Raw genomic sequence first — 16,841 nt, 5'->3', positions numbered from 1 at the left:
CTTTCCGATGGCTTGCAGCAGCCTTTCAATCGCACCATGCTTGCCGATTAAGGACTCTCTACCTAGCACAGCGCAACGTTCGGCCTCTTATCCCTTCCGATGTTGGAGTGTACACGAGCCACCTGGAGAGGCTTGCGGGCCTTCCTAGCAGGGGTTAGCTTTTCTACCGCTTCGACCAAAGTCGTGTAATATTGGTTCCGAACGCGAGGAGCAGGGCAGCTTTTCCGGATCATCATCCCTTTCTGGCGTGAGGAACGCGGGAATGCTGCGAAGAAATGGGTGCTCGCTGTCTTTCCACGTACGCACTATGATACATGCTTTTGCTGAGCACACAAAGGGCAGCCCTTTCGGAGGACAGCGCGCAAGCAGGTCTCGTACTTGAGTTTTGATTCATATGCGAACTTTCTGGCTTGCTTGCGTCGCTCTGGTCCGAGAATTTGGTCAAAGTTGGACCCAGCCTGAGTGACGGACAGAGGAAGTGCCGGAAGATCCTGTTGCTGTCGCTTTGGCACTTTTACTGGAGCCACAAGGCATGTTAAATGGAATACGTGCCGGCAGAAACAAAAGACCGACGGCAGCTCGAGGCGGAGGTTGTTCTCTTGGATGGCCGGCATGTTGTATAGGTCACGCCCGCATTTGCTGCAGGGTGCTTCGACATGCCCATGCATCCCATGCCGTTGTGCCCGCCTGAGCTCTTGGGAGAACGCCTCGCCGTCGTGGTACAAGATGGCAGCGCATCCATCTAGTAAGGACAGCTGCAGATTGAACTCTTGAAGGATCTTAATGAGTGCCGGCTTCAGACCGGGAATCTCGAGCCCGTCCTTGATGCGGCGGATCAATCGCAAAGGATCAATCTCAGCGCCGACGTTTTCCAGCAGACCCCGTATGAACGCTGCAGAGAAGGCCGAGGGGGAGGGGAATCTCAGCCCATGCTGCTCTCAACCAGCGCTCGCGCGTTGCTTACCTGGCCGCGTCTCGGAATACTTTAGTAAATCCTCCCAGAGATCGTCATCATTTTGCTCTTTAGCAAAGTCGATCGCCTGCAAAACACACAGCATGAGTAGGATGCTCGCAGCCACCAACAGCTTCGCCCAAAGCATACCCGTTCAACGTCGGCAAGTCGCTCGATGATCAGATTGAGTGCGCGCTTATTGTCGCCCACACGGCCGAGCAGGAACACCATTTCCGGAACTAGATCCTTGGCCTTGCAAACTTGATACGCCTGGGCAATCGACGGGGTTAGCCGAGCGTTGGCCGCTTATTCTTGGGCAACTCACCTTTTCAATGTCGTAGTAGCTGCTCATCGCACGAAGGTATGGCATGAGAGCCTCGGGCTGGTATTCCGCGTACAGCGAAACCTGCTGGTCAGAAAATTCTGTAACAGACTGCGGATCTTGGCGAAAAAGTGCGTCGAGATAAAGATGCAGGTGTTGTGGGCTGGATTCGAGCTGCGGCACAACACGATGAATCGGGATGGAAAATTTGTGATCCACTAGCATCTGGATGGCAGTTCTGGCGCCGTTGGGACCTGCATCTGCCGAAATGTCCTCGTCGAATTCGATCAAGGACAATGCCTGATCCCGCACATCGCTGAACAGGTTGTGTTCGAGGATGAGTTTGAACACATCTGGCTTGCGCAGACGAAGGTAGTACGGCAGCGCTTTCCCTGGCTGCCGGTTTGCGATCAAGATGACGGCAATACTTTCCATGAGCAGCTGCGAAGATGGCTCGTGCTGGAGCTTATCTTCAATGGCACGGACGACCGCTTGAGTGCTGTAAATGTTTGGGGGCCATGCCTGAACGGTCTCCAGCAACTTTTCCGAGCCGATATGAAGGTAGTGGGCGAGCACCATGTCGTAGACAATGTTGCTAAGCGTCGGGTCCTCGATCGGGATGAATGGGATGATGGACTGGAATTCCCCCCGTTCAACAAACAAAAACACCCAATCCTCCCACGCTTTCGCGTTGCGGCCGAGGATGCGGCCCGCGACGCGCGCGGCGCGGAGAAAGTTGCCCACCTCGACCAGATATTTGAGGTAGTTGCGGCCAATGTCGGCTGAGTCGTATCCGAGCAGAGCCGCTTGCTTGCTCCCCATCGCCTCTATCTCGGACAGTGCCTGGGCGTACTGCCGCCGATCGAGGAGCCAGTCGATGTGGTCCTTGCGGGTGCGAGGGCGAGCAATTATGATGTCGGTCGGCGTCACGACGAAAAAAGAGCGCTGCTCGGGGTCCTTAGTAGTGAGAGCATCGGCAGCTGGGACGAGCAAGTAGTCGTTGCACTGGTAGCGCGCGCAGTTCGAGACGGACAGCATGTCGCTGCTGAGCTCTTCGCCATCGCCGCTGATGATGCGCAGCTCAGGCGGCAGGGCTTCTCTGCGCTTGAAGCGGCACTCCTCCTCCGACGCCGTCTCGCGTGGGTCGTCGTCATCTGCAGTAATGTGCACCAGCACGAGAAAATCGTTCCCATACGGCGCGATGCTGATGATGACGGTGTCAAGCTGGTAGATGGCGACCATTTCGACGTACAGCTGGGAAGACGAGGCTGCCGTGCCTAGGGTGACAGGCGCGCCTCCGCCAGGTGCTACTTGTGTGCGCTCCTTGACTTTTGCAATCTTGATGTGGTCCGCCCATGCGATCAAGAGAGTGCGAGCGTCCTTCCAGAACAGACTGCAACGATTCATGTCGGCGCGCACTTCGGATGACGGCGGTGTGATGAATGTGATGCGCTGCTTAGTGTTGTTGTCGTAGATGCGGACGCCACGGTCGTTTGCCCAAGCGATCAGGTTGCCCTTCCATTGCACATTCCAAATGGGACCCTCGCCAGCGTGTAGCACGACCTCTTTGTGTCCGAACCAACTCTTCTCGCGCTGCAGGAGCGCACCGGCCATGCCACCGCAGACAAAGGCGCGCGTCGACTTGCGCCCAAAGTTGGGCTCGAGTGCAACGCAGCGCATCGGTCGTCGAAAGTCGAACACATACTGCTCGGACGTCGACAGCGCCGAGATGGAAACAAGACCTGCGGCAGACGCAAGTGTCAGTGTGAAATGCAGGCGAGCTGCGAGCTGACACTCACCATCCATTCCTGCGCTGGCGACAAATTCCGAGGTATTGTCGATATCGAGCGCGAGAATGCTGGCTGTATGTGTACGAAAGCCCTTGACGAGGTTGCCTTCGATGTCCAAAATGTAGATCATGCCCGCATGCGTGCCGAGTGCGAGGAAGCGATCCGACACGGCCATCGCGGAAGCAGTGTCCTTCCTGAGCACGTCTGCTGCCCCACCCTTGAGCTTTTCGTACTTGAGCGACGGCTCAATCTCGTCTTCTTCGTCTCTTTCCTCGGCCTCTTCCTCTTCAAAAACGGAGGAAAGAAAGCTCGTTCGCCGCGGAGCCGTTGTCCGACTGTCAATGACCTCTGCGCTCCTGCCGCTGGCCGGCGCAGTCCCTTTGCCACCCTGGCCAGCACCTGCTTCGATTCCTTCAGGTGCTAGATTCTGAGGCAGAGAAGGGGGAGTTGTGGGCGTTGAGAGCGCTGCTCGCAGCTTCTCCGCGGCCTGGCTGGGACTGATTGGAGGCTGCTCTCCTTCGACAGCGTCTATCGATGCGTCAGCCTCTGCCTCTGGGAGCACGTCTCCTCCTTCTTGGGCCTCCCGATCTTCGGCCTGCTGCTTGAATCCGGCGTCTGTAGATACACCGCCCTGCTTTGCTAGAAACGACTCAAGCCACCCATCGTTGCGGGGGGCCACAGCGTCATCAGCGGCATCGGCTCCAGCACCAGAGTTTTGTCCGAGCGCGTTCTCCGTCGCCTGCTCGGGATGTGTCCGGCGCTTAAGCATGGAGATGGATGTGTCCATGGGCAGATCTCCTACGACTGCCGCTGTCGTCGTTTCTGCGTCAGCAGTGACTGTCAGAGGCCCGTCAGGTACCGTGGAAGCCTGTTGTCCCTCCGAACACAGGCACGAGTCATGCTGTGGAGCAGGATCGATCGCTTCGTCGAGCGACGAGGGGCCAAGGGCCACCACATCCATGACAGATGGTCGATGTTCCAAAGGGGGAGAGGGGGTCCTACCAAGAATTCGACGGTGCGCTCTCCTCCTTAAAGCCTCGACGTGCTATACCAGCCCATGGCAAGCTAACCAACGCTTGGGCAGCGCCTGTCTGCAGTTCTGGTGCGCAATCCCTCCACTCAAAGTGCCTTTTCTTTGCAATGACCATGATCTCCAACCAAAATCGTGTTGATCGCTAGCCCAAGTGCATCCCCAGAAAAGAAACAAAGTAGCGGTACGATGAGCCCAAAAAGAAAGAAGCCTTGCATTGACCTGGGCCATCCAGTAATGCCGAAGAGTGGCAGAGCTTTGTAAACACTCAATAGCACGCAGCCAGATTATATGGTCGGTCTCAATGCAGGCCCATAAAGGCAAGCAGTGCTGGAAGTAGACATTGTGCATAGGTTGCGGCTTTGATCGACGGGCTGAAACTCTCAGAAGGTCGGGCGTTGTCGATGACGTGCATGGATTCCCTTAGATTTCGGCCCTGGGTCCCAGCCGATGTCGTTTCATTGCAGCACACCCCGGTTGTCGAAACGACTTAGCACATGTTCTGATTATAATGAGCGCTTATTCATTGAGCACAGTTTATATTCCAATTCCGAAGCAATGTCGATTTCCCGCTCCCTTCGTTCGCTCATTAGGCTTTCGCCATGGCAGTCTGTAGGTTCCAAATCTCACGGCAAGATCGACACGACAAGGGAGACACTCTGCGAATGCTATTAATGATATCAAGCGTCGGGCTCGTGTTGGCTGAAGCTTGCACCATCCTGCATCTATGGTGGTCCTGGAATCGTCTCTTCCCAGATCCCTACGTCCGCGCTCTTCGGTGATAGCTCGTTGATATGGCAGCGTGCTGACGTGCTGTAGATCACACCCTCGTCGAGCTAATAGGGGGCGCCGTGGACCAGCATGGGCGAGCATGATCTTCCGCTTTATGACGAGAGACAGGCGTCTATATTTATATATATAATGCGTCCGGAAAGTCAGTTCTGTGTCGACGCAAGCCTACCTCGCCTGACCGCCTACGAACATGATGTCTGTTTCTCCGTACGAGTGCTGTTGGACAAGCGTCTATGAGAATGACCACACAACCCAAGTGCATTGCCCTTCTCAACGGCTCGCGCGTGTTCACAATCGGCGTCACGTCATGCACTTTCCGGTGCACCTCGGGTACGCTGATTGAAGAGGCCGCTGGCGTCTTTGCCGGGTTCTCCTGGCAAGCGAAGGTTGACGCGATGGTCCAGCGGCTGTCGGAACGGAGCTAGCAGAACAATGGCGACCCGGCGCGCACCTGAAGGTCGGCTCACGGACAGAGTGGAACCTGCGCAAACTACTCGACGGTCTGTCGCGGCATCGTGAAAAGGCAAGGGTGACCCCGTCATCTAAACGGCGGCGATGACCTGGCCATAAAGCCGCTTTGGGAGTTTGGCTATACTTCGGTTGTTGAAACGGTTGAGGTGCGCTTCTTTGGCGTGATCCCGACCGCGTGCTTCGCGCTCGACTATTGGGCACACGACAGCTCGCTGACAGTTACTAAAGGAAGCGTCAGCCACAAGCCCACCCCCGGCTTGAGCATCGACAACGGCTTCGGGACCGGCGCCGAAGGCCTCAGGAGAAGACTGGTAGTCAGCCTCGCCACGTTGGACGACCTGCGCATCCGCTTCAATTGCGCCGTAGCGGGACCTGTTGCTACATCGCTCTGGTACATGGCCGAGGAAGAGAAGCAAGGCATGTTCAAGTCCATGACAGACGCAGCGCCCAGCGAGAAGGTCCCCAAAGCAGGCAGCATTGCGCAGGTCTACCTTGAATCGAGCGTTGCAGCGGCTTACTGTGCCTTTCACATCAAATGGCGACATAGTGGGAATCCATCTAGTGTGGGAATAGAATATCATGCAGGATATTGGAAGCCTCCCGTCTGGAGCCCATTCCATCCGTGTCGCGGCGTGGAGTGTACAAGGCTGCCGATTTAAAGCAAAGCGTAAAGCTCGTCCCTGCGCTGCAAAGTCTGACGTACGCTTGTCGCCTTCTGGAACAAAACAGACATCACCTTGCGCCGGTCGCCTGAAGAGTAAGTGGCGAAAGCAGGGCGCTCGATGCGTTCAGATGTAGAGGCAGTCCATCTATCCCAGCCCTCAGCTTTGGCCCGACACGAGTGACAGAAGGCTGTCGTGCGGGCGACAAGCCTGCTGGGAAGTTTTTTTTCTCTTTTCGAAAGGTCTGAGTTAGTAAGATGCTCGGCTTGCAAAAAGTTGCAATGGGTAAGCGATCAGTAGAGCGGTACAAATACAGTATGTGCGCAGCAAGCAGACGCAGTGCTAGGAGGTCGGGCGCCCGAGAGTGCGGAGTGATGGCGCACCGGAAGGCTGGGTTGCATGTGCTGCTGCCTTTGCCGGCAAGTCATAGCGCTTGGTTATGCTGTTACAGGTAGCGAATAGAGCTTTCAGCATCACAAGCTGCGAGGGAAAGCGCAGAAAGCGGGCTCACTTTTGAGTGTATGGGTGCGCGTCGTCTGGAAAAACTTTGAGGCGCTCCAGCCGGCGATCTCGCAGGGTGTTCTTGGGCAGCATCCCTGCGACCGCCTCTCTGATGATCTGTGGTAGAGCAAGCGAGTTGAGCTAGCGCCTACGCCCCCTTCTGTCGAACGGAAAAACACACCTCCTCTGGCTTTGTCTCGCGAAGCTCCTTGACGCCGGTGACCTTGAGCCCTCCGGGATACATCGAGTGCCTATAGTACTTTTTCTGCTCTTCTTTTCGCCCGGTCAGGACGACATCGCGGGCATTCGTGACGACAACGTAGTCTCCAAACGCGTCGACAGAAGGGTCATAGTGCGGCTTATGCTTGCCCATCAACGTTGTCGCGATGCTCACGGCCAATGGCCCGAGCACGCGGGAGCGCGCCGAGACCTGATGCCATGACCGTGTAAAGAGAAGGGCAGTCTGCAAGTTCGCGCAAAGCACACATCAGCGGGTGTTCTTCGCAGCTCGCATAAAAAGAGCACTCACATTTCCTACCACCTGCGACATGTTGCCTGCCTATTCTTGACCGTGCTTGCGTATTGTAGCAAGTGCTGGGAAGAAGCAAGAGGGAAAGATAGTTTGGAGACAAGGTTCTGTGTTCAGGGGAGGAAAATTTCTATCACGTGACCACTCCGCTGCTGGCGAAGGCTCATTGACTCCTCGTCCTGTCTTCGATGTCCCATAGCTATACTAAACGTCCTCTTCGTTGACGTTGCCAGGCGCAACTCGTCCCCTCGAAAGCAATCGGGCAGGTAGACAGTCATGAGTGGCGGATGTGAGTAAAAGCAGCGGCTGGTCAGGCGCACGAGGTCTGGGTGTGCAGACGGCGCGGATAGACCCGAGCGAACCGCCATATGCACGCACGAACATTGACCCCCTTCCCACGGCTTCCTGTTATTGCTGCTCACGGACGTAGTCTCTTTCAAGCAGTGAGGAATTGCAGGGAACAGCCCAGTGTGTGCAAATTCGACGCTGATCAAGCCTGCCTTGCCTCCCCTCTCCTATCGCTGCATCGCCTCGACCTTTGCCGACCCGGTATGCCTGCCTGTGCGCTGATCGCAGAGACTTGCCGCCGCAGGGCGGCTACGCGCCGATCCGCTACAAGCGAAATCTTCCAGCGCGTGGACCAGGCGGCATTGCGATCTTTGGCGGCGTCCTTGCCATATGCGCCTGGGGCTTCTACCGAGTTGGCCAGGGAAACCTTGAGCAGAGGTGAGCGGTATCGCGGGGATGCGCTGAAACCTTTCCTAGCTGACGACTTTGCACACTCTTCAGAGAGCTCAAGCGCGAGCGGGCCTGGTCGCGTATTCACCTTGTGCCTATGCTTCTCGCTGAAGCAGACCGGGATACCTACCGACGCGAGCAGGCGCAGCTCTCACGGGAGAAGGAGATCATGAAGGACGTTCCAGGTTGGGAGGTGCATCGCCGCTCTCGAGATCGAGTGACTGACCATGTGACTGACCATGCCCGCGTGCGTTGCACTTCTACAGGCTGGCAAGAGTGTGTACAACACGAAGCGGTACACCCCAAACACCTTTGCTGTCCTGTAAGACCTCAGTTGCTGCAATACGAGGTGTATGTGAACAAATGCAAAAGTACAGGAAATCATCTCATCTCCGGGGTCCTTTGCGCTCGTTGGGGTTCTTGCGCCCGAGGCCAAGCGCTGGGAGTCCGTCGCCCGCGGCGCGACGACCTTTCCCGCTAGTTAAGAGCATGTCTGGCATCCAGTCTGGGTCGTCAAATCGGGCACTAAAGGCGTCCTTCCTGCCTCCGCTCTTCTCGATCGCCTTGAGCATTGCCCTCTCCTGCTTTTCCTTGCGCACCTTTTCGTGTGCGACCGCACGCTGCCACTCGACTTGGTCTTCGCGCAGGATCGGCACGGGCTTGTGCTTTACCCCGCCGCGTGCCGGCTGCTGCTTGAGTGCCGACGATGAAGATGGCTTGGGCGCCGGCAGCGGATAGACCGTCCCGCGGTTCTTGTACTGAAAGTGCTGCTTGAGGTGGACCTGGAGGCCCATGGAGGCAGCACTGCCAGAGACCGCAGACGAGCCGACACCCGCGCCAGGCGCCATCGACGTAACCGACGTGCGAAGCAGTGTTGGATTGCCGCACGAGGGGCAGAACTTTCGCTCCTGATCCTTGCAGATTCTGCACATCGCAAATATCAGTTGATCAGTGGAAGGAGCCCTTTTATATGTCGTTCGGAATAGGCTCACTTTGTGCAGGCATGACATCTGAGAACCCAGCTCTTGACCTGCGTGATGCGCTGCCCAGACATGCTGATCAGGGCGAGACCCATCTGGAGCATGACGTTCTGCACCGCATAGTCCGAGGTGATGCATGCGACGCTCATCGGCCGCGGTGGCTTCTTAGCTTTGCTCCTGCCCTTACTGTTGGCCGACGCCGGCTCCTCTCCAGCGTTCAAGCGCTGCGCTTCGTCCTTAGACAACTTGGACTCTTGCGTCACAATTCCTAGCGCCAGGTTTCGGTGCTCTGTCAGGTTTTCTGCATTGATCCATTCGCCACCATCGTCTTCCTCGTCGCTAGGGTCCTCTTCCGCAACATCAGTGGCATTTGAGGGTCCTGTCGCTTGATTGGCTTCGCCAGTGTCATACCCAGCTGCGATGCAGTCTTTGGATGAGGAATGTACGCGATCTGCTGCGTCCGCGGGCGGAGGCTGAGTTGTCTCTGGCTCCGGCGCTGCTTCCTGAGAAGCGGCTGGCACATGGCTTTCCGTTGCGGGATTTCTTGTCTCTGCCTCGGCCCGCTTTCCTTTTCCTTTCCCGTGGCTCTTACCCTCTCTCGCCGGTGGAAGCTTTCCCTCCTTTCGCAGCTGCTCAACCTTTTCCGCTTCGTGCTTTTGCTGCCCAGTCGCCCCCCCGATCTCGTCTCGAATGCGCCACGTTCCGTGCTCCTCGGCCTCAAGTGCGTACGTCAGCGCCAAGACAGACAAGTCCGCATGCGACAGGACCGCGTAGTCTCCCGTCTTTTTCGCAAACGCGATAACTGCCAAATGCAGGCAATGCACGGGTGAGCGACAAGCGATGCGGTTGGGAGCGGTCCTGCCAGCTCACCTTTCAGCATCGCTTCAGGCCCTCCTTCCCTGATGACGACCTCCTGCCCACTGAGCTTAAGCCAGTCGAGGTGCGCTCGTGCCTTCGGATCCCGCAGCTCGGCGACGACCTGCGGGGGAATGTAGATGCGCTGCGCCTTCAATGCTTGCACGGGCGCTTGCGTGAGAAGAGGCGACGCATCGAGGATGAGATGCTTGATGCGGTGATCTACGGATGGCTCTGTTGAAGAGGTAGCATGTGCAGATGGCCAGAACGCCTGCCCTTGCGACTGGGTGTTGAGTGCATCCACTTGCGCGGTGACATCGGACGACCTACCTTCGTCTGTGTTGGAGCCAATGGCCGCCAGATCGTGCTCCCCAGATGGCGGAGCCGACAGAGCAGCGGCTTTGGCGGCCGCTTCTGCGAATGATGAAGCCATCTTGGAATCACCTTGCCTCCTTTCCGATATCCGCAATCTGCTTCCTCGATGCCAGCAAGGACCCGCACCGAGCCGGGCTCTCAAGTAGCCGCAAACGAAGTGTGTATGCATGTGCATGAGGCGCGATCGCTCAAAAAATTTGCGACGTCGGCGACTTTCTTGAGAAAAGTTACCGATCCACATACTCCACTACCTTTACTCCCATCAGGAACTCATTGGTCCTCGTCTGTATGTGCTGCCTTCGATGCGTGCCTGCGGTCGATGCCGCATGTCACTGCATGGGATAATCTCCAAGATGGCTACGCCGTTGCTGGAGATCACGTTCGTCACGGGGAACGCGAACAAGCTACGGGAGGTGCGCGAGATTCTGTCTGCCTCCTCGTCAGCCGCATTTGAACTGGTGTCGCAAGCCCTGGAGGTGCCGGAAATCCAGGGCACTACGCAAGAGGTGGCGACAGCCAAGTGCAAGAGTGCCGCCTCGCTGCTGTTTTCTGCGCCTGAGACAGCCGCACGATCTGACCGTCGACGAGCTGTGATCACGGAGGACACTGCGCTCACGTTTGGTGCTTTCAACGACGTCCTTCCCGGAGTGTACATCAAGGACTTTCTCCGGGAGCTTGGTCATGACGGGCTAAACAAGATGCTCGCTGGGTTCGAGGACAAGAGCGCGCACGCTGTGTGCACGTTCGCGCTGCAGTTTGAAGGGGAAACGGAGATCAAATTGTTCGAGGGGCGGACCAGAGGCACGATCGTGCCAGCCCGCGGCCCAAAGAACTTTGGATGGGACCCAATCCTCGAGATAGAAGCGACCGGGAAAACGTGAGTCGGTGCTCTCCTCTTGAACAAAATACGAGAATAAACTCTTGACCCGCGCTCGATGTTCTTGCAGCTATGCGGAGATGGAGCCCGTGCAAAAGAACTCGGTCAGTGGCGATCCGACGAAGGCCACCCACCCATGCTGACTGTTCCCCTGCGCTTGCTCAGCTCTCTCATCGATACAAGGCTCTTGATAAACTCCGTTCATTCCTGCAAGTGCAGGCTCCTCCCTCTTGATGCGCTGCCGCCTCCACTTTGATCGTGCTGTGCGAAGAGGATGGCAGGTGAACCAGTCGCACGCGCGCTATCCTTCGGTAGGCTTTCATTGCGCCTCCCAACCGGTAATCCTAACCAACCCATAGCTGGTATGCATCTAGTTGTGCTGCATGTAGCTTGTATTGCATGTATGCTACAAATGGGATGGAAAACGTCTAATGCTGCTCGGTTGTGGCCTCTTCCGGTTCTGCGGGACCGTCAACCGATAGGCTGGAGTCGAGCGCGCCGGCCAGGGCACGGGCTGCCGCGCGCGGCGGCCTCGCAGCGCGGCTGGGGCGCGCGGGCGGCGTGATGCTTCCCGGCGTACGTCCGGAGGCTGAGTCGATGCTGAGCATGGAACGAACGGAGCTGGAGCGGCCGAGTGCTGATCCGGCTTCGGCGAGCAAGGGTGAGCGCGGAGAGCGCGGCGAAAGCAAGGGCGAGGGTGATGACGAGGGTGGTGGTGCCCCTACAACCTCAGACGCGAGGGAGAGAGGAGGCTTGCTCGTTTCGAACAAGGAGCGCTCAGCCTCTGGCAGTTGTGCCACGCGGATCTCGGGGCTGGCCTGGAGCTTGGCAGCAGCCTCGCCACTGCCCGCTGTGAGTGCTTGTGCGGCCTCCGCAGCGACCTGCTCAACACCGGCCGATACTGCATTTTGCGGCGGCACACCTGCACGCCTTGCTACAGCATCTTGCTCTTCACCGGGCGACGCAGCTCCTACGTCTGCTCCAGCGGCTTGCTCGTCGCCCCCCGTTTCCGGGGCTACCTTGTTCTCTCGTGATGCGTTGTTTGCGATGGCCTGCATGGGCATCTGCAAGCTGGGTAAGTAGGATAGGTGCTTGTCGAGCGCGGCTGAGACATCCTGCTCGTCGTCCGTCTCGTGCCGCGAAGAGGTGGCCGCATGAGACGCAGATGACATGGAAAAGTCGGACTCGGAGCGCGCGCTGTCGTAAGGGGGCATCTCAGACTCGCAGCTGGTCAGGTTGTCCAAGTTGGCGACCGGCGGCACGTCCTGCTCTTCGATATCGAGAGCGGGACCGGCTGGTGTGATGGTCGAGATAGACGCGCTGGCGGTGAGAATGTCGGCGGTGGACATTTGCTTAGGCGCACGCTGCTCGTCAAACGTCGCCGGCGCCGGCGCGACTTGTGCATGCTCTGGTGGCATGCCCGCGTGCGCCTTTTCGCTCCAATACTTATTCACGTCCGGATGCACTGGCGGCTTTGGCAACGCCCAGACCTCCTCGCGCTCTCTCTGTTCCCATCTAAGGTCCTCCTCATCTTTGATACCGGCTTGCTCCATCCATGCGAGCTGCTCGGGTGTCGGTGGAAGATGCAGCCGCTCACCTTCTTGCAGCTCCATCCCTTCTCCCTCCTCTGCGGCCTCCTCCGCCGCAGGAGCTGCTCGCAGCGGCTCGGGCGGCAGCGAGTCGAGCGACGAGGAGCGCCCCGCCTTGGCCTCTTCGTGCATGATGGCACTTTCGGAAAGCAGCGGCGGGGGCACGCGCTTGCGCGCGCGTGGGATCAGTCGGGCCAGCAGCGGGGTTGTGTCGAGCTCCTCGGGAACGACAACGCCGTTGGGTCTGCCACCGGGCATGCCCTGCGCCTTGCCTGTCTCGGCTTCATGCAGTGCGTGGTGCAGCGGCGCGACGACGGCGGGGACGCGCACCTTACCCTCGAGAATGTCCCTGCCCGCGATGCCTGGCCAGTGGTAGACCCGCTCGTTTTCGTCAAAGCGCGTGAGGAACGCCTGGCCCATGATCTCCACGCCGGCGTAGAGTCCGCGGCTCTTGACGTAGGAAAAAATCGGCGGGATCACCTTGGTGCCCTTGAGCCCCGTCTCCATGCTCATTCCCGCGCCCATCGGCCCTGTCGCGATGGCCGTCTCGGCACCCAAGGTAAACTTATGCGACTTGAAGCCCTCCATCGCCTCCTTGCTGTTGATCAGCAAGACGACGTCGAAAATATCCAACCCGATGAGCATTCCAACGGCAAAATTTTGCGGGGTGATGAACGACGGTGACGACCAACTCCCATCGGGCAGGCGCCCCATCACGAGGCCTGAACCGCCGCTGCCGCCCAGCGGAGCGATCCCCGAACGCATCGAAGTGTAGATTGCGATGCCCTGCGCACGGGCCACCAGCGCGGGTGGGATCTGTAGGCAAACGAGCTGGCGGTCAGCACAAGTGATCTCAATCGACACATACCAGCGACACACTTCACCTTACGAATGACTTTGCGCTTGACTTTTTCCAAGTGCGTCTCCGTCCGAGCCTCGGGCGCTGCGCCAGGTGTGGCGACCTCCTCCTCCGCACCCTCCTCCGACTCAATGCCCTCGACGGTAAAGCAGCGCAGAATGCGCTCGCACTTTTCAATCTCCAACTCAAAGTCGCCACTCCTGGGCCAAAAGCGCTCGCCGCCGAGCTTGGCGCTGGCAGCGTTTGCATACCCGGACGCCCAGTCGGAGATCTTCATGCCACGCGAAAATGCACTTGAGCCATAGCGCGTCCATCGTGACTCTTGCTCGTTGCGGCATGTCGTCTCTGCCGAAGCAGCCGCCACCGGCTTTGATGTCGACGGCGTTGCGAGGCCCGGCATCGCGCCAGAAACACAACACACACCAAGCAGCAGCAACAAAACGCCCGTGCCCTTCAGTCAGCGCGTGTCAGCCTGCCAGACGTGGGACGGACGTATAGCATTCCCTCCTCAGCCCCGCACAAGTATTAGCGGCAGTGGAAGCGGCGAGTGGGACGTGACTGGGCAAGGTCGTAGACCGCCATCCCAAGGACTGATCGAGGGCCTGAATCGGTTTAAAGTATAGACGGGTGCCTAGATAGGAAGGACCGTTCGGGCCGAGCGACGGTGAGAAGAGTCTAGTGTTCTGTCTTGATGGAACGACCCTAACCCTAACAATAAGCCTTGCAATAATGTGTATATACTATTTCATCGCGATCATAAGCATGACAAAGAAGAACTTGCATGCAGCGACAGCGGCGACACCTGTGCAGACTGGTCGTTGCTGATGATTTGCCGTAGGGCGCCAGGCGCGCCCAAGCATGCACATCTCGACAATTCCTCCGAAGGCGCGCTGATCAGCATCGTACGCGAAACGCTGAACAGCATCAACTCGGCTAGCGCAACTTCGAAGCGGGCGAACCTAGTCTGCGGCCGGAGCACGCCGCAGCTCGGGACGCGCTGCGCAACTGCGCTTGCTGCGGACACACGCAGCTCGACCCGCCGTCCAGTTACAGCGCGAGTAAGATGCATGTGGAGCGGAGAGCCACTGAGGCTGGTTGCGCACGTCTTCGCAGCCTCTCGGTGGCGTTGAGGAGTCTCACGAAGCGACGCGAGCGGCGCACTTCGCCCCGCCCTTTACCTGGATGCCCAGATGTCGGTGAAATAGCTCTTCGACCGCTTGAGATTTAGCCTTCAGCCTTCCTGCGCTGTGCTCCGGAGGCACATCGAGATGCACCTGCAGCGTGCGGAAGCATTCGTCGAGTGCGTCCTGCGCCGCGACATCCTCCGGGCGCAGACATACGTCAATCCCCACGTTGCCCCGCCGACTGAGTTGAAGCTGATGAGCGTTTCACCAATCTGCGCGGGTTCAAACACGCTGATGTTTTCGAGGTACCCAAGAAGCTACTCGACGTGCCGGCCGTGGTTGAGGCGCGACCGGTCGCCGCATCGTGCGCAGTAGCGCCAAATCATACACCTGGAATGCACATTGCCGTTGACGACATTTCCTTCGCCCAGGATGAGTACCTCGCAGAGAGTGAGGATGATGATGGGCCGCTAGCGGCTGCTGGTGCCAAGCTCAACCCCGCCCGTCTTCGGAAACATTTGTATGGCTTCTGATGTGATGACTAGGCGTCCCAAGCCCTGCCTTCAAACTGAGATCTTCTTGGACAAGTTCATACGCAGCTCTCAGCTAAACAACATGCATGAGCGTCTCGAGAATTTGGATTCCAGCTTCGAAGCTATCAACATCAAAAAGAACAGCTGTTTGGCCACAACTCGTACCCCTGGGAAGACGACCATGTGGCTAGGAGAAATGCACTCGCGGAGAATCCATGGAAGATGGAGCAGGATTCAACAGAGTCGGCGTAAAACCAGTGGCAGATAGTGGAGCACCAGTTATCCCAAGCGAGGTTCACGGTAACCAGTGACGGACTACGGTGGTGCCTAGACGGATTTACTTGGCAGGGACGGGTAAAACTCACTAAAGGATAGAATCATTCCACGTCACACTCGGCACACATACCATAGCTGGGGTACTGTGGTCGCTAGATCCGATTCCGCGACGGACTGTATAGCTAGGAGACATTGGGATTCTCTACGCCCTCGCTAGCGGGAGAGACACCCACATCAACACCGCATCTTTCTTGCAAGAGCCGTGGGGAGTGCCAAACACAGACCCTCAAGTCGTTAACATGTTGAGCCAGAGTGTGATACCTGCTTGCCTTCTCCCGCCATGCTCAGCACCTTTTTAAAGATGGCGGGTAATAAATATTCAGACGCACACTTCGAGATTGACCATCCGAGTATCTATATGAGTGGTGCGGCGAGCCTCTCAATTTCGCTGTTAACGCTATACGCCGTAGTGCTGCTGTTTTCCAAGGCCCCTGAGTTGTTATGTTCAAATGTGGTCATCCTGCGAGTCCTGTCAGTTTGCATCCGTTGGCTTTGAAATGCGAGATTTTTGGAGACTTGCCTGCAGTGCTCTATAGACAAGTGTACTTCTCCTTCTAAAGTCATCGAAGACGCTGACGGGGTGCACTTTGCGAACGCTCTACTGAAAGACTTGGATGGAGTGGGATTGCAACTGGAGACTACGGCTGTCCTACATTACATGGTAATATAGCACCAGCCTCTGCGCTCTCCGCAGCAACAGCCAGCAGCAGCCCGACGCCCGCGCCCCCCATCGTGACCTAATCACATCCTCATTCGCGACAATGGCGTCGTCGCCGGTCGCAATAGCACCAACTCGGCGTGTGGCCCTGATTCCTGCCGCTCACGACTATCCCTTTGCGCACCATCCTGTTTAACGAGCTGCTGCAGCGCTCAACGAATGCTCCCTTTCAGCAGAACACCGTCGAGGTGCACTGCTCGCTGGCCCTCGATTCTCCTTTTAGGATTGTCGAGGGCTCGTGGACCGTGAATCCCGCGCTCACAGATGATTTGCAGGAGCTTCAGGTGAACATACGGACGAAGCGATCCGCCTCGCTGCCTTCGAAGAGGGCGGTTCGATAGGCCCAATAGGTGAGACTTTGCCGCTCTCACGAAACGAAACGTTTGCAATTTCTTTGCTGCTACGACTAAATGACAAGGTCTTCTTTCCAGGATCGCCCGCTGCATCTTCGACTCACCTCGACCCTGTTTCGCAGCGGCTTCTAGACCGGTCCTGGTAGCCGGGCTTCAGTCCCACCATGCTGGAGCCACTTTCAATGCTGGCCCTGGTGGCCGCGGAGGTTTCTCGAGTTTTTGGTTTAACACCTGATAATCGAATGTTCATACCAGCTTCATGATACCCATGGATGTAGAAGGCGATTTCATATCTACGCATGATATATTCATCCTCCGATCTGGAAGAACATGAGGAATATCAGTGAGTCAGATGGCCCAAAGGTGTCGTTCCCATGCGCGCTTCCGTACTCCCGTGGACACATCCTGCTCTAAAGGCTGGACGTGGGAGAAAGCGCCAAGCGCCAAGGATGAAC

General features: G+C 57.6%; 9 protein-coding genes across 9 annotated transcripts; 4 read left to right on the top strand and 5 right to left on the bottom strand.

Annotated features, from left to right (window-relative positions):
- Nucleotides 1–275: 275 nt before the first annotated feature.
- On the bottom strand, nucleotides 276–4,511 carry K437DRAFT_260217 (vacuolar protein sorting-associated protein 41). Its single transcript, XM_013384510.1, has 5 exons — nucleotides 3,074–4,511; nucleotides 1,278–3,016; nucleotides 1,103–1,222; nucleotides 965–1,040; nucleotides 276–892 (listed from the first exon to the last, which is right to left on the bottom strand). The coding sequence occupies exons 1-5, from the start codon at nucleotides 4,023–4,025 to the stop codon at nucleotides 306–308; spliced, it is 3,474 nt and encodes a 1,157-aa protein (XP_013239964.1). The 5' UTR covers nucleotides 4,026–4,511; the 3' UTR covers nucleotides 276–305.
- Nucleotides 4,512–5,125: 614 nt separating this feature from the next.
- K437DRAFT_296853 (uncharacterized protein) lies at nucleotides 5,126–6,016 on the top strand (the record flags this gene model as incomplete). Its single annotated transcript, XM_013384509.1, has 3 exons — nucleotides 5,126–5,216; nucleotides 5,291–5,415; nucleotides 5,459–6,016. The coding sequence occupies 3 exons, from the start codon at nucleotides 5,126–5,128 to the stop codon at nucleotides 6,014–6,016; spliced, it is 774 nt and encodes a 257-aa protein (XP_013239963.1).
- Nucleotides 6,017–6,361: 345 nt separating this feature from the next.
- Nucleotides 6,362–7,070, bottom strand: K437DRAFT_279812 (60S ribosomal protein L23; the record flags this gene model as incomplete). Its single annotated transcript, XM_013384508.1, has 4 exons — nucleotides 6,362–6,461; nucleotides 6,531–6,637; nucleotides 6,702–6,983; nucleotides 7,050–7,070. 4 exons carry the CDS (start codon nucleotides 7,068–7,070, stop codon nucleotides 6,362–6,364), a joined length of 510 nt encoding a protein of 169 aa, XP_013239962.1.
- Nucleotides 7,071–7,277: 207 nt separating this feature from the next.
- K437DRAFT_260214 (GRIM-19) lies at nucleotides 7,278–8,169 on the top strand. Its single transcript, XM_013384507.1, has 5 exons — nucleotides 7,278–7,338; nucleotides 7,480–7,492; nucleotides 7,626–7,775; nucleotides 7,839–7,980; nucleotides 8,054–8,169. The coding sequence occupies exons 1-5, from the start codon at nucleotides 7,326–7,328 to the stop codon at nucleotides 8,111–8,113; spliced, it is 378 nt and encodes a 125-aa protein (XP_013239961.1). The 5' UTR covers nucleotides 7,278–7,325; the 3' UTR covers nucleotides 8,114–8,169.
- Nucleotides 8,121–10,150, bottom strand: K437DRAFT_241343 (uncharacterized protein). Its single transcript, XM_013384506.1, has 3 exons — nucleotides 9,638–10,150; nucleotides 8,780–9,569; nucleotides 8,121–8,711 (listed from the first exon to the last, which is right to left on the bottom strand). Exons 1-3 carry the CDS (start codon nucleotides 10,053–10,055, stop codon nucleotides 8,174–8,176), a joined length of 1,746 nt encoding a protein of 581 aa, XP_013239960.1. The 5' UTR covers nucleotides 10,056–10,150; the 3' UTR covers nucleotides 8,121–8,173.
- A 137-nt stretch (nucleotides 10,151–10,287) lies between these two features.
- K437DRAFT_260212 (inosine triphosphate pyrophosphatase) lies at nucleotides 10,288–11,312 on the top strand. Its single transcript, XM_013384505.1, has 3 exons — nucleotides 10,288–10,874; nucleotides 10,945–10,978; nucleotides 11,040–11,312. Exons 1-3 carry the CDS (start codon nucleotides 10,351–10,353, stop codon nucleotides 11,106–11,108), a joined length of 627 nt encoding a protein of 208 aa, XP_013239959.1. The 5' UTR covers nucleotides 10,288–10,350; the 3' UTR covers nucleotides 11,109–11,312.
- Nucleotides 11,313–12,691: 1,379 nt separating this feature from the next.
- Nucleotides 12,692–13,940, bottom strand: K437DRAFT_241337 (uncharacterized protein; the record flags this gene model as incomplete). The annotated part of the gene is made up of 2 exons (XM_013384504.1): nucleotides 13,348–13,940; nucleotides 12,692–13,279 (listed from the first exon to the last, which is right to left on the bottom strand). Coding segments are annotated over exons 1-2 (963 nt in total), but the record flags the coding sequence as incomplete, so codon positions are not given.
- Nucleotides 13,941–15,421: 1,481 nt separating this feature from the next.
- On the top strand, nucleotides 15,422–16,085 carry K437DRAFT_62445 (uncharacterized protein). The gene is made up of 2 exons (XM_013384503.1): nucleotides 15,422–15,781; nucleotides 15,842–16,085. Exons 1-2 carry the CDS (start codon nucleotides 15,596–15,598, stop codon nucleotides 15,983–15,985), a joined length of 330 nt encoding a protein of 109 aa, XP_013239957.1. The 5' UTR covers nucleotides 15,422–15,595; the 3' UTR covers nucleotides 15,986–16,085.
- K437DRAFT_260210 (uncharacterized protein) lies at nucleotides 16,023–16,841 on the bottom strand. The gene has a single exon (XM_013384502.1). It carries the CDS (start codon nucleotides 16,685–16,687, stop codon nucleotides 16,487–16,489), a length of 201 nt encoding a protein of 66 aa, XP_013239956.1. The 5' UTR covers nucleotides 16,688–16,841; the 3' UTR covers nucleotides 16,023–16,486.

Source organism: Tilletiaria anomala (genome assembly GCF_000711695.1).
Source record: "Tilletiaria anomala UBC 951 chromosome Unknown K437scaffold_180, whole genome shotgun sequence".
Classification (NCBI taxonomy): Eukaryota; Fungi; Basidiomycota; class Exobasidiomycetes; order Georgefischeriales; family Tilletiariaceae; genus Tilletiaria; species Tilletiaria anomala.
This window is presented reverse-complemented; position numbering and strand designations above follow the sequence as displayed.

Bases quoted from the DNA above. Each gene is read 5' to 3' on its own strand.
- K437DRAFT_62445 (XM_013384503.1), top strand. From the start codon at position 15,596: ATGCTCAGCACCTTTTTAAAGATGGCGGGTAATAAATATTCAGACGCA. The intron at 15,782-15,841 runs GTCCTGTCAGTT...ACTTGCCTGCAG, and splicing joins CAAATGTGGTCATCCTGCGA to TGCTCTATAGACAAGTGTAC.
- K437DRAFT_260212 (XM_013384505.1), top strand. From the start codon at position 10,351: ATGGCTACGCCGTTGCTGGAGATCACGTTCGTCACGGGGAACGCGAAC. The intron at 10,875-10,944 runs GTGAGTCGGTGC...ATGTTCTTGCAG, and splicing joins ATAGAAGCGACCGGGAAAAC to CTATGCGGAGATGGAGCCCG. The intron at 10,979-11,039 runs GTCAGTGGCGAT...GCGCTTGCTCAG, and splicing joins AGCCCGTGCAAAAGAACTCG to CTCTCTCATCGATACAAGGC.
- K437DRAFT_241343 (XM_013384506.1), bottom strand. From the start codon at position 10,055: ATGGCTTCATCATTCGCAGAAGCGGCCGCCAAAGCCGCTGCTCTGTCG. The intron at 9,570-9,637 runs GTGAGCTGGCAG...TGCATTTGGCAG, and splicing joins GCCTGAAGCGATGCTGAAAG to TTATCGCGTTTGCGAAAAAG. The intron at 8,712-8,779 runs GTGAGCCTATTC...TGCGATGTGCAG, and splicing joins AGATGTCATGCCTGCACAAA to AATCTGCAAGGATCAGGAGC.
- K437DRAFT_260217 (XM_013384510.1), bottom strand. From the start codon at position 4,025: ATGGATGTGGTGGCCCTTGGCCCCTCGTCGCTCGACGAAGCGATCGAT. The intron at 1,223-1,277 runs GTGAGTTGCCCA...TCGATTGCCCAG, and splicing joins GCTACTACGACATTGAAAAG to GCGTATCAAGTTTGCAAGGC. The intron at 1,041-1,102 runs GTATGCTTTGGG...TGTGTTTTGCAG, and splicing joins GACTTGCCGACGTTGAACGG to GCGATCGACTTTGCTAAAGA.
- K437DRAFT_260214 (XM_013384507.1), top strand. The intron at 7,776-7,838 runs GTGAGCGGTATC...CACACTCTTCAG, and splicing joins CAGGGAAACCTTGAGCAGAG to AGAGCTCAAGCGCGAGCGGG. The intron at 7,981-8,053 runs GTGCATCGCCGC...GCACTTCTACAG, and splicing joins AGGACGTTCCAGGTTGGGAG to GCTGGCAAGAGTGTGTACAA.
- K437DRAFT_260210 (XM_013384502.1), bottom strand. From the start codon at position 16,687: ATGCGTAGATATGAAATCGCCTTCTACATCCATGGGTATCATGAAGCT.